Source organism: Stegostoma tigrinum, chromosome 28 (genome assembly GCF_030684315.1).
Source record: "Stegostoma tigrinum isolate sSteTig4 chromosome 28, sSteTig4.hap1, whole genome shotgun sequence".
Taxonomy (NCBI): Eukaryota; Metazoa; Chordata; class Chondrichthyes; order Orectolobiformes; family Stegostomatidae; genus Stegostoma; species Stegostoma tigrinum.
The window spans coordinates 27,367,001-27,380,697 of NC_081381.1; the positions used below are offsets into that span (position 1 = coordinate 27,367,001).

The following is a 13,697-nucleotide window of genomic DNA, read 5'->3' on the forward strand; positions in this document are numbered from 1 at the left end:
TTGCACATTCTCCCCATGTCTGCCTGGATTTCCTCCCACAGTCCAAAGATGAGCAGGTTTGGTGGACTGGCCATGCTAAATTGCCTGTAGTGACCAGGATTGCACAGGCTGGGTGGATAAGCCATGGGAAGTGCAGGGTTATACGGATACGTAAGGGAGTCTAGGTGGGATGCTGTTTGCAGGCCAAATGGCCTGATTCCCCACTGTAGGGATTGTATGATTCTATATTTAACTTTCCTACCTACTCCTCATATCCCCCAAATTCCTAAAAAGACCAAATTCTGGCTATCTTAGATTTAAATTTACTAAACAATGGTGTATTCACAACCCTCAGGAGTTGACAATTCCAAAGATTCACAACCCTATAAGTGCAGAAATTTCTCATCATCCTCCTAAATGATCAACCCCTTGTTCTGAGACTGTATCCCGTCATTTTATTCATTAACCAACGATCATTCATGTTATCAGAATAATCTGAACACCATGAGTCCTTACTTGAGTACTAACCTTTGATTTTGTGGCACTTTAGTGCACATCTTTTGGAAAACCAAGTATGCTACATGTATGGCTCTCCTTTATCAGCCATCCAAGTTACAGCCTCACAAAAAAAACTTTTACACTTTCGAACGATTTCCCATTCAGGAAACCATGCTGATTCTGATCATAGGATGATTTTCTGTACGCATTAAATTTTTCTTAAGTAACATATTTGAGTTTGTTTCCAGCCACTGGCTAACTGGCTGGATTTCCTTGCTTTCTCTCTCTCCTTTTCTGAATGGAGATGTTACATTTGCTAGTTTCCAAACCAATGAGACCATTCTCGGCCCAGGACAGTTTGAAAAATAATGATCTGTTGCAACCACTATCTCTGCAGCTACCACTTTGAAAACCTGATGATACAGACCATTGGATCCTTGGGATTTGTCAACCATTTGTCCTTTAGGTTTCTCCAATACTTTTTCTCTGCTGATATTAAAGGCCTTAAGTTCCTCACTTTTATTAGGCCTTTGGGTACTCCCCATTTCTAATAAGTAATTTGTGGTCTTCTACTATGAACAGAGACAAAATCTATTTGTTTCAAGTCTGTCATTTTCTCATTATAATTTCTCAAGTCTCTGCTCTAAAAGGCCGACATTCATTTGACTCCTTGTTTCATTTTTATATATTTATATAAGCTCATACAATCTGTTTTACAATCTGTGGCATCATGGCTGTGTGAGATAGATAGTTGATGGCACGGACCATACCCACTGAGTTAATTAGGTTGGTCCCAGCCTCAAAAAAATTGGATCTTCAGGGTTTCAATCAAATGCTCTTGCCAGTGTAAACAAATTAAATTGACAAATACAGGGCAAGTGTAAAAAGGAAAGTATAAATGAAATGAGACAGGAAGAAATGTATAATTTTTTTAGTTTTTAAAATAGCTTTTACATGGAGGCAGCGATATATTAACTATAGATACACAGAATCAGTATGCAATATCTACAACACTGTTACACACAATGACAGCCTCCAGCTGCCAAGTGATCTGCAGTCTGGACTGAACTTTCAATGAGTTTAATCTATAGAATAGTTAATAATAATTAATTTAATAAAATTTAATTTCCAACTGTACATTTCTTTTTACATTTTCTCATAATTCTGATTAGCATTCTTAAACTTTCTTGTAAATTTCAATTAGTTTTATTATTTCAACCCAGCTGAGTGCAGTCCAAATGCTGGACCAACTTGTGCCAACATTCAAGTGTTTTGCGCATGGCTGACTTTGTGCAGCACCTGTTATTCCTCAAGATGTCCACAAGATGGCCCCAGACATAGTAATATTTGATGCAAGGTTACAGTTGAAAGTCCTTTTTGAGTGAGCTGTTTACTTCTTGCACAATCCTGGGATTTTTGGTACCAGCACAAACATAACAGAGTCCTCACTCACTGTCCTGAGGAACACTCCTCGTGTGTTGAAGAATTGAGGCACACACAATGCTCAGTTAGCTTAATCTGGTGCCCTGCTCATTCCTGTGCTCTAAGGATTGCAATTAGTTCTGGTGGAATCAAATCTGATTCTTCACAAACTACCATTTCTTCAGTCTCCAATTGGAATGAAATTGTCACTTCACATTAGACATTCAGCAGGCTGTTGGATGTCTACTCTTTTAGTTTACTGTTCACATTTAGTTCCAACTTTCCAACAGTGGAGAATATTCCATTATATTCCCGTGTGGATCAGAGGGCAATAACATGTCTGGGATAAGTCTGACGTTTTACCTAAGGTAAGACTGAGAGTGGGGCAGGTACTATCAGGCGTGTTGTGTGGTTAGTTATTTAAGAGGGGTTGCTGGGGTAGCAGAAAATTGAGGTGGTCCTTGGGCAACACAAATCACCTTCAATTCTCCTGGCCCCTTGCCGCAAGATTTTGAAGCCTGTCTCGTCAACTTTGCTGGGGATGGATTTTAATTGCAATTACAGACTCACAAAAACAACAGAAACACAATCTGAAATTTTAATTCTTCAGGGAATGCAAGCATCAATGGCATTTCTTGCTCATCCATGGACAGACTGTTAATTCAGAGACCTAGGTAACGTAGTGGAGACTTAGGTTCGAATGCTACCATGGCAGATGGTGGAATTTGGATTCAATAATTCTTTTGAAAGAAATTGGAATTAAGAGTCGAACAATGACCATGAATCCATTGTTGATTGTTGCGGAAAAGCCTATCTGGTTCATGAATGACCTTGAGGGAAGGAAACTGCCATCTTTACCTGTTTTGGCCTACATATGACTCCAGATCCACAGCAATGTGGCTGATTCTTAATTGCCCTGGGCAATTAGGGATGACCAATAAATGGGAACTTAGCTGGTGATAGCCTCACCCTGTGAATGAATTAAAAAATAAACTCTAACTACCCTTGAAGCACTGCAGTTATGTGGTGTAGGTACACCTACAGTGTTGTTCGCAGTTCTAGGATTTTGACTGAGCAATGGTTAAGGAACTGTGATGTTGTTCCAAGTTAGTACGGTGTGTGCTTTAGAGGGGTACTTGCAAGTTTGGTGTTCCCATCTATCTGTTGCGCTTGTTCTTCTCAGAAGTTGGGTGTTTGGAAGGTCATGTTGAAGGGCCTTTGGTGAGTTGCTGCAGTGTACCTTGTAGATGGTGCACACTGCTACTACTGTGCACTTGTGGACGTGAATATAGCTACACCCGTCAAGGTAAATCGAAAGCATTCCACCACATTCCTGACTTGAGCCTTGTACATTGTGAATAGGCTTTGGGGAGCGAGGACGCCAGTTTCTCATCACAGAATTCCCAGCCTCTGGACTGCTCAGAGTAAAGAAAAAGAGATGGTGGAGAGAAACAAGAATGGGCAGATGACACCCACCATAGGACAACAAGCCCCACAGAGCAGAGAGCAGGGCAGTCTCATTTGAATGATCTACTGACGCTCTATTGCATGTGAATGATGGCCATTTGCACATGGTTATCGAGCAGATGGGGCCCATAAAACCTGCATTCCATTGAGAGTGGGCATCCCCATTATAGATGTGAAAACTGGGAAATAAAACATAATCCAATTCATGTCCTTATGAATGCAGGCTGGATACAAAAGGTCTCAACACTGACTGATCCAAAGGAAAGTATTATGTATAAGTAGCTGTTCCAATCAAACTGTGAAACGTTCAGAAATGACTGATGATGGAACCTTGATTGATCCAGTTACATTGTTCAGCAACAACTAGAACAAAAATGCCCAAACTGGATATTCAAAAACATGGATTATACACAGGTAACGTGTCCAACTTCTTGTTGTTCAGGGGATTAAGCTACAGAGCAAAACAGCTGTTTGAATGTTTGGAGATGTAGTTGAAACTTTCTTAATGCTTCAAGGGAAAAGAATTCTTGAAAGGCTACTAACTTGTGAAGAAAGTGAATCACTTGTGCATCACTGAGCTGGGAACAGAATCACATCCCTTTGTGCTCAGTCATCTCTGAAAAACAAAACAGTGCTTGCTAAAAGAGTTACATGATCCACAATGACAAAACCAAAATGCTCCCATCACGACAGCAGATGAGTGGTGTTGAGAGGACATGAAATTCTTATCTGGGCTAATCATCCAGCTACGTCAAAACGTCTTCACCATCCCTTTAAAATCTACACAGAAGGTGCTGATTACACTGAAATGTGGAATACACTTACACAAAGCTGTCCTTGGCACCAATATTTACCAAAGCCAATACACTTAAAGTTGTTATTAAAGAAGGACAGACAACAAAGAGAACTATGATTAGACTCAGAAGCCTGAGGTTCCTGTGACACAAGCAGTGTTTTGTGCAAAGACTTTAGTGTTGTTTAGTGCAGAAGGCTGGTGGTGTCACATGATGTCAATAAAGAATTCGCAGGGGTTCCCCATGGCCTTTTGGAAGGATTGTCGGCTGCCGGTCAGCTCGGGAGGGACTGCTGCTAGATCCCGGACAGGAGGAGCTCCAGGAGGTCCGCTCGTTACCATGACTGTGGGCAGCTGGTAAACAGGAGGAATCCCTGGAGGTCCATGAGAGCAGTAGCTATGGTGACTGAGCTGGCTTGCTGGTCGTTCACACTGCACGCTGTTCCCAGTGGTACGGTCTGGCTCACTTCCATTGCCCACCGACTTGGAGTCTGCTTTCTGCTCCTTTTCCTTCCCTGCTGAGCCCTTTCTCTCACCCATGCTCCGATTCGATCCACTGCTCTTGCTTCCTGTACACATAGCAGGTAACACAAGACACCAGTCACTTCACTATGAACTTCACCATAATAAAACATCAAATAAAGAGGTGTCCGTCTCATTTTACTGTGCCCGGACTGTTGAACAGACCTGGTATAAAATGGTTAAACATCGTCATAGTCACTCTTTTCCCACTGCTGCAGAGGGAGTAATATGGACACTGAAAAGTCCAATAAATCTTGCAGTCAGTGGAGCAATTAGAGTTGCTTGTTTACTTTTATCAGTAATGACTGGGTTTCTGAGACGCAGCTGAATGTAGCTGTAACATTGGATGAAAGTTAATCCGTAAATCTATTTCATTTATTTTGAAAGAAATGCAAATTCTTCTGATAATTCTGCCAGGGTGCTGGGTCACTGCTACTTCCTGATCATGTTCAAATGAGTCAGGCTTCAGTTACCTGCCTCTCTTGCTGCAGTGTGTTGCTGGGATTATCATCGTCATTTAACAAACAATTTGGTCTTTATATAGTAAACTATTTGCAAATTTTGACTGAGTCAACTGGTGACTCCAGTGATCAGGACAAAAACTCAAACTTGCTGAATGACAGGTTTTCTTTTATGAATTCTGGAGACAATTATTTTCTTAAATCTTCTTGAAGAAGCTACATTAATCGTACAATCTCACTCAGCTATAAAATCATTTCCAGTAAATTGTATGGCTCCTGCACTCCATCTGATCATTCCCCTTCACATCCCCATCACTTACTTCTCTTTCTGCACCCAACCTCTCCCCAAATATTCCCTTTCTTTCTGCAACCTCTCAACCTACCCACAAGCCGTCCCTACATCCCCTTCTCTTCACTCTCTTCCTCAAGACACCCTCCTCAGATCCCACCCACTCTTGATTCAGCTCTCCACACACTTAACCCTACTCTTCAGTCTCCCACCATCTTCCCCAATTCCCAACAGCACTGTCTTGGTGGTTCTGGAAGGGAGCTGCATTGGCTGCTACACATTACACCTTAGACAAACCAGGGTGAGACCCATATAAATGAATCATACCTTCACTCTGCTGACTCCCGGTGCTGCCATTTCCGTACGTCAAAGCAGGATCTTGGCAAGTGGACGAGTAATACGGATGAGGCAGTGGATACTGATAAGGGAAGCCCTGAGTCAGTGGCCAGGGACAATTTGGATGTGGAAGAGGCGCAAGGATGTCTTGTTCTGATGTTCCACTGGAGCCTTCATTTAAGCTCAGGCCAGCCAAATCTACCAGCAAAGGAAAAAGTTCACCAAAAATTAAATACAATTCTTTCAATTAGGCACCTTCCAGCCTCAACACTGAGTTCAATAATTTCATTTCTTAACAACTTATGTCACTGTCTCAACTAGCTTGTGTTTTGCTCTGGACGTTCAACAGCGCAACTCTCTCTGAATCCCCCACCACATCCTGGGTGGGTCTCTACCGACCAGAAACTGAACTGGACCAGCCATGTATAGTTCGACTACAACAGTAGGTCACAGGCTGGGAATTCTGTGGTGAATAACCTACCTCCCAACTCCCCAAAACCTGACTGTTGACTACAGGCACAGTCAGGAGTGGCATGAAATGTTTTCCGCTGCTTGAATGGGTGCAACTCCAATAATAATCAGGTAGTTCAACACCACTCAGGACAAGGCAATCCATCTGACTGGCACCCCACCTGTCACCTTTAACATTCACTCCCTCCCGGACTAATGCATTGTATGGATCAAATGCAAGATGCAATGCAACAACTCACGAAGGCTCCTTCAAGAACACTGTTCAAACCCACAACTTCTACCACCAAGAAAGACCAGTGAAGCAGGTTCATGGGTCCACCATTATCAGAAAGCTTTCCTCTGGACCACTGACTCAGAAATGTATCACTCTTCCTTCATTTTCACTGGGTCAAAACTCACCCACCATACTTGATGGGAGTTTTGATCGTATCTGATTCAGTTTATGCAACTGGGCTTCTATCCCTTTCCCACCTGTCCAGAAAAATATCCCTTCCCCACCTTGGCCTCACCTTCTACTCCAAACTATAAGCCTCCATATTTAACGAATCATCCTTCTTCCAGAGTGCATCACCTCACACTTATCAGGCTTAAATATTAACTGTCACTATTCTGCCCAGGTGACCAACCCATCCGTATCTATATAATCTACAACCAACTTCTTTACTATTAACCACCCTACCAATGTTGGTGTCTCATGCAAACTTACTTAACATCCCCCTAACATTTTCATCTAGATTATTTACAAACAATAATGGGCCCAGAACTTGATCCCTGCCAGACATCAGCCTCCAGTCACTCAAACAGCCCTCTACCACTATTCTTTATGTCCTTTTGCTAAGCCAGTTTCAGATACATCTCACCAACTTTCCCTGAATTCCATGTCCTTTAAACTTTTCAAACTTTCCCATCTGGTACACTGTCAAAAACTTTGCTAAAATCCAATAAACTACATCATCTGAACTTCCGTCATCCACACACTTGATCTCATTTTTGAAAAATTCTAATAAATTTGTTAGGCATGACTTCACCCTGACAAAGCCATGCTGACTATCCCCAATTAAATCATGCTTTTCAAAGTGGATATTAACTCTCCTCGGAATTTTCTCCAAGACTAGGTTTGCCAAACATTAAGGAGACAGAGTGAACTTACTGGTAGAGAGGTCACCAAAGATGTAATAACACTGCTCGGAGAAGGTAATCTTGTTCACTGTGTGCCTTAGATACCCATGTTTCAGCATGCTGCTGGCGTACTTCCTTGCTTCACGACGATCTTTAAAGCCTTGCACATGTGAGTAAAGCCAATCGACCACATCTGCTCCTGCAGAAAATCAAAAGCAACTGTATGAAGAGGCAGATCAACTAAACATCTGTAAATCCTGCAGCTCCAACATAAGACAGAGCTTGCAGAATCTCCCCACATGCCTTTATCATGGGCAGGATCTCTCAGGATGCCTTCCCTGACCTTAGTCAGGGCTTCTCAGGATCTGCTAATTCCCAATTTTGTACAAACCTGGCTATGACTTAGGGATTTAACTTGAAATGCATTTTATCAGCAGCTCTCACTATTTCAATCAGAGACAGACAGCCAAACCCAAATCAGCCTTTCCACCTCTGGATTCACAACAAAGGAAAATTAAATCATTGAAGTCTCCACAATAGTCACTCCAATGGTTCCTAACCAGACTTTTGAATAGCCAATCCCAGACTTTGTGAATAATTTCCAGACACAGGTTTTGTATCAAACACGATAACTTTAGCCGAGAGAAAATTAAACAAAACAACGTGATGAAAATCTGTGCTTTAAACCCAGAGCATTTTGTTTCAGCCCCATTCACACAGAAAACAGATAGAAAGGCCAATACAGTTAAGGGATTTAAAAAAAAAACAAAATTACCAAATTACTTAAAGCACTTTCATGATGCATTGTTTCACAGGCAGAAACAGCTTCACTTTTACCCAATTGTCAAATTTACATGATAGAATTTTAACTTGAATATTCTTGATCTCTTGTATTATTCTGGTAACATAATTCCTACACGAGCATAGCCTTATAAGTACTGGGCTGGAATAAATGAAAAGCATGGCAGAGGATGAGATGTTTTCTGAAACTGGGTGGTTTGTTGTATTTCAGGAAGGATCCTAATCCTGTAAGAGTGATAGAGGATATAATATTCTAATCAGATAGACAAATTCTTGCAACTGTGGAAAGTTTGATTGCGAGAGCAGGATCATTCTCCTGGCATCGGGGCTGGTGGCAGCAGCAGTGAGGTTGTTCTCTTGGCGTTCGGGGCCAGTGACAGTGGCAGAAAAGTTCCTCCAGCGATTGGGGATGGCGGTGCCAGTGGGAGCGGACTCTTCAAGATGATGGCGCTGGCAAAGTGAAATCTACTGCTGACGCAGGACTCATGGCCTGGCCTGGCAGCACAGCCAGGGACTCGTAATTGCGGGGTGAGTATGGGTTCAGAGGAATCAGTGAAGTGAGCCGAGCGATGAAAAGATGGCGCCCAAAGTGGGGCAATGGCCACATTGGTGGGTCCGGTGCAGGCGGCAGCCAGGGGGTGGAGGTCTCCCTTGCGGCTGGGTGCCAGCAAGGCCTGGGTTGGAAGGACTGATGCTCTTAACATTCTTTATTTTTCTAATTTATTCCCATGACCATAATGCTGGACTATTTATTTCTTTACTTTTCTAATTTTTTTTGTTTCCTAAGAATTGATCTTAGGGATCTGTACCCAGGCACCTTTGTACCTAATGGTGCTGTAATGCAATGACGCTAAAATTTTCATTGTACTCATTGAGTACATATGTCAATAAAGATAATTTAATTTATTTCCATTCAATTTGGCCAAAACAAGTGAAGCTGTTCCCAAAAATGAGTCAAATCAAGATATCTGGGGATAATAGCAAACATCAAACAGAACTTAGATTGCAGTCAGAATCAATTAACTCCGTGCCTTCCAAACAAGGAAATCACGTACAAAATAAAAAAAATACCAGCTAGCAATTTCCCAGTCATGTGTGTGCATTATAAGATACAAGACTACACAGATTCTGGGACTTGGTTGAGGGAAAGCCACACGATACCTAATCCAAAAGTAGCAGATGTTAAGTACAAGCTCTGGAATGCCAATATTGCCTGCCTTTTAGGGTAAAGTGGGTCTAACTGATTTAGGTTGTTCCCTATAATATTGACAGAAGGACAGTCTAAAATGAGAACAGCCTCAGAGACATAAGTACTCACCGATGACAGCATTTGAAATGGTGATCTTTAGCCACAGTCGGTTACGGATCTCTAATCCCGAGTCAGACAACTGCATGGCCTTGACAATAACAGGCATGTCACTCTTAACTGTGAGTGGAGTATCCTCATACTCTGAACAAATGAACACAAAAAATAAAGGATCAGACCGTCACAGTTCCATCAAAATATTAAAGAATCTATCCCAAAACTGCATACCCCATCAGACCAGTTAGAGTGGTGAAGGGATTTTTGGAAAGTCAAAGCTAGAATCTGCCACCAAACAGGGAGACAACAGTTTAACCTTAAAGCTTTTCTCGCCCTTCAATTAAATCAAAGCTGATTTGTATAAAACACAACCTACCAGTTCACGTTGGTCCTTACTTTAACTGACTTTGGAAGAGATACTATACATGGAAATGTTGTGAGCTAATGGTATCATTAAAGCCACTGTCCCACTTCAGCATGAGATTCAGGGTACGTCCCATGAAGCCAAACCAGTTGGAGGCAAAGGTCAAGCTAAAGTTTATTATCTAAGGTTTTGAGAGCATTTCTTCTGGGCCAGGAGGAGGCCTGGACGGACACCATCAAAAGCCTCTGGCCCTCCAATACCACTGAGTTTCTATCACGGGCTTCCACTTCCCATCAAGACCACTAGGATAGGGACTGTTCGCTGGGGTTTTCATAGAGAGAATGCTACTTCAATCCAGTAGGCATCAGGCAGTTGACAGCAGACCTTGGATTAAAGTTGGCCCATGGTGAGCATCCTGAGGGAATAACCCCCACGTCCAGAGGACATTCCTCAAGTTAAAAATAAGGCTAATATATTACATGCAGAGACACAAGAGTAGAGGGCGTCATGACCTCACACTAATGTAAACTTGAAATCCTCAAGCAGTGCCATCTCCAACACACTCAAGCACAGGGGATCCTGAAACAGAAATGTTACTTACTTTCTGAATCTGGGACAGAGCTGGTTAGCGAAGAGCTGGTGGAAGTGATGGCACTGGTGGTGGGGCTCATACCATAGCGGGGAAATGTTCCCGTCATAGCAGTGGTATGAGATATCCAGGCCGCTGGGTCGATGGGTCTCACTGGTTCTGCTACAACACAAAATGACAGAAGGAAGGTTAGATGAAGACCTGAACTCAGTTCAAACAGAAGAGAATGAGAAGAGCAACAAAATTGTACATTTACAACAAGTTCATCAGCAGCTGAGAGGAAAATCAGACCCCAGTGTTATGCTGCAGGTAAAACTACAACTGCAGCATCACCTCCAGAGAGCAGCAGTTCATCAGAGATGGACAATTTACTTAAATAGGGCTTGCACTACTTCTTCACTGGTTTGCATATTGTAACAACACAGCTCAGACTGAAATAGCAGACTCTGGGTAAACCCATCTACATGTTGTTTAATAACATGCCTTTAAATTCCTTGGAATGCTGCAATGAAAGGCAAGTTGTGGCTGGTGTTGTAGGCAATACACTGTTTTTCTTAACGTTCTTCATAAAGCACAGGCACAAAGTCAGAGACTGAGCGGGAGGGGCAAATGGAGAGGCACAATTAAGGGGGAGGAGGGCAGAGACAGAGGGAGACCTGCACCGCACCACACCACACCACACCATTGAAAAGGAGTGCAGAGGAAAGGAAAGCCAGAGGGACAGAAATAAATGTTAAATAATGCCCTGTAGGACTTCTAATTAAAGATAAACTAGAATTTCTGTAGAGTTAAAACACTAAACTGTGATTTTATTATTAATGTAAAGAGAAATTGGAAGCTCAGCACATGCTGTAGCTGTGATCTTCACAGGCACAGAGAAAATAGATTGAAATCCAGCTATCAGACACAGATAAACATCAGCCAAGTCAACATTTATTCCTTATAAACTACTATATTTTAAACGATGAAAGTGTTACTTACTCCTGGGGATGGTAAAATAGCTCCTTGGGGTGGGGTCCCAACACTTGGCTACTGTTAAACTGATGGGTCTGGAGAAGTAAACGTAGTGGAACAGTTATCAGCTACTGCAAAGATTACACAAACAGAGGATTTGAAACATTTGTTCAGGAATCAAGAAATAAGGAAACTGAAGGCTCTTATGGTTCAGGAAGTAGATGGAACACTGCGTGAAGAACTGTGTGCACAGGCCAGGCTGATGACAGGCATATGCATGAAACTGGTAAGTGTAGGATTCAGTTGAGGTGCCTGTTACATTTGAATAGGTAGATAACACATGTTTGACTAAAAATGGTGCTGTGATCCTGCAGTACCACTCATCTAATTTTACTAGGTTAATAACTCTGCATGCAGACTCCAGGTGGGATTTCTAGCTCCAAGGTAGAACGGTTGCTCTACCCCAAGTAATACCAGGGGATGCTGCATTAAAAGAACAAACCCTGAATATGAGGTGAAAAAAGATTTTAGACCTCTCTCCCTGGAAGAAGACAAAAGTTAGAAATCACACAGCACCAGGTTATAGCCCAACAGGTTAATTTGAAATCACAAGCTTTCATGGCACTGCTCTTTCGTTAGGTGACTTCACTTGATGAAGGAGCAGTGCTTCAAAAGCTTGTGATTTCAAGTAAGCTTTTGGACTATAACCTGGTGTTGCGTGACTTTTAACTTTGTCTACTCCAGTCCAAAATTGGCACCTCCACATCCTGGAAGAGAAGTTCACTGCTCGGTCATCACGTTCCATGCAATAGTTCATTGCTTATTGCTACTTCTTAGGGGTGACTTTGAGCCATCTCCCATTCTTCACAGAACGTTTCTCAATCCCACATGATGGATGTTAGTGAAACATGTGACTTACCCCGGTTTTGAGACAATTTCCCGAAGAATTCTCACAGCATCGTCATTGCTCATATTTTCAAAGTTGACATCATTGACCTAAACCATAGAACAGGAAATAAAAAGTTCAGATCAAGGGGCTGTTTAAACTCTAGCACTCAGCAAAGGGAGACAATGGCATAATCCTGGGGGCGACAGCTTTTAGGTAAAATCAGAAATTGTTTTAAATTAAACCAACTGAATCTTGAGATACAATCAATGCCTCAAAGTTGCTTCTCATTTATGTTAAATATAATACAAATTTTATGCAGAGATGGGCAAAAAGACAACAAATTTTTAAGTATGTCACTGATGTGCCAAGGGAAAGACTAGGAATGAATGATTTAGCCATCATCATTGCAAGTTTACCGGGTGACATGATCCACAGGAAGCAGGCGAAATCACCATATGCTGGATATTTTACACCATTGTGTACTTTTGCCTACAATGTCACCTCTAGTTGAATATCAACTAGAAGACACTAACAAACAGAGGTTCTCTCATTCTTCCCGCAAAGCAGTTAAAAAAAATTACTGATATTTCTGGTAATTGACATATAAAGTGAAAAATGTGAGATATAAATTTTGTATATAGTCACAGACAAATTTTTTAAACACACGTCTCAGCTTGCCTTTCAAATGAGTCGACCAGTAAGAAAAATCAGATAAACCTGGGAAACTCAGGTAAGGTCCAGATCAGATTACACTGAAGTTTAAATCTGCAGATGTGACTAATATTGTCCCTCATTCAGAGGGAAAACAGGTAAACCTGTAGCTACTGCAAAGCAATGGACTCTTCCATTACCAGGCTATTAAACCTATTTTCAGTCACTCAGAGATAGCAAAAACTGCAGATGCTGGAAACAGAGTCAATACAGTGTGGAGCTGGATGAAGACAGCAGGTCAGGCAGCATCAGAGGAACAGGAAAGTCAATGTTTTAGGTTTATACCCTTCATCAGGACTCCGAAACATTGACTTTCCTGTTCCTCTGATGCTGCCTGACCTCCTGTCTTCCTCCAGCTCCACACTGTATTTGATATTAAACCTGTTTACCAGTCAAGGTAAACAGAGTCTGGTGAAGTGTTTATCTGAACAACTTCAAAGCTGAGAAAGGCCATGCAATGGCACATGTTGTTCCTGCCAAATAAAATATGACAATATGGGTTCCCTATTCAATCTCTGGATTCGTTTCAATTTTCTAGATATTGACAGGCAAAAGCACAGTCTTGTTTCAAGGGAGCAAGGGTTTGGACGTTGAAGTGATCTGAAACACTGAATCAAGAAATACCTCAAAGCTAAAACAAATTGTGGACACACATATTATAGAAATTTCACCGTCAAAAGCTCTAATTTCATTTGTTTAAATTAACAAATAATGATGGAAGTTCAAATG

General features: G+C 41.8%; 1 protein-coding gene across 2 annotated transcripts in view; it reads right to left on the reverse strand.

Annotated features, from left to right (window-relative positions):
• Nucleotides 1-1,392: 1,392 nt before the first annotated feature.
• Nucleotides 1,393-13,697, reverse strand: part of LOC125466744 (segment polarity protein dishevelled homolog DVL-1-like) — a 128,448-nt gene continuing 116,143 nt past the window's right edge. For both annotated transcript variants that reach the window (XM_048561694.2, XM_048561695.2), the window contains 7 exons: nucleotides 12,288-12,364; nucleotides 11,396-11,463; nucleotides 10,427-10,576; nucleotides 9,477-9,608; nucleotides 7,389-7,556; nucleotides 5,759-5,965; nucleotides 1,393-4,728 (listed from right to left, as the gene is read on the reverse strand). In XM_048561694.2, coding sequence (XP_048417651.1) covers nucleotides 4,367-4,728; nucleotides 5,759-5,965; nucleotides 7,389-7,556; nucleotides 9,477-9,608; nucleotides 10,427-10,576; nucleotides 11,396-11,463; nucleotides 12,288-12,364 — 1,164 coding nt within the window. In that variant the 3' untranslated portion in view covers nucleotides 1,393-4,366. The remainder of the gene's footprint in view (nucleotides 4,729-5,758; nucleotides 5,966-7,388; nucleotides 7,557-9,476; nucleotides 9,609-10,426; nucleotides 10,577-11,395; nucleotides 11,464-12,287; nucleotides 12,365-13,697) is intronic.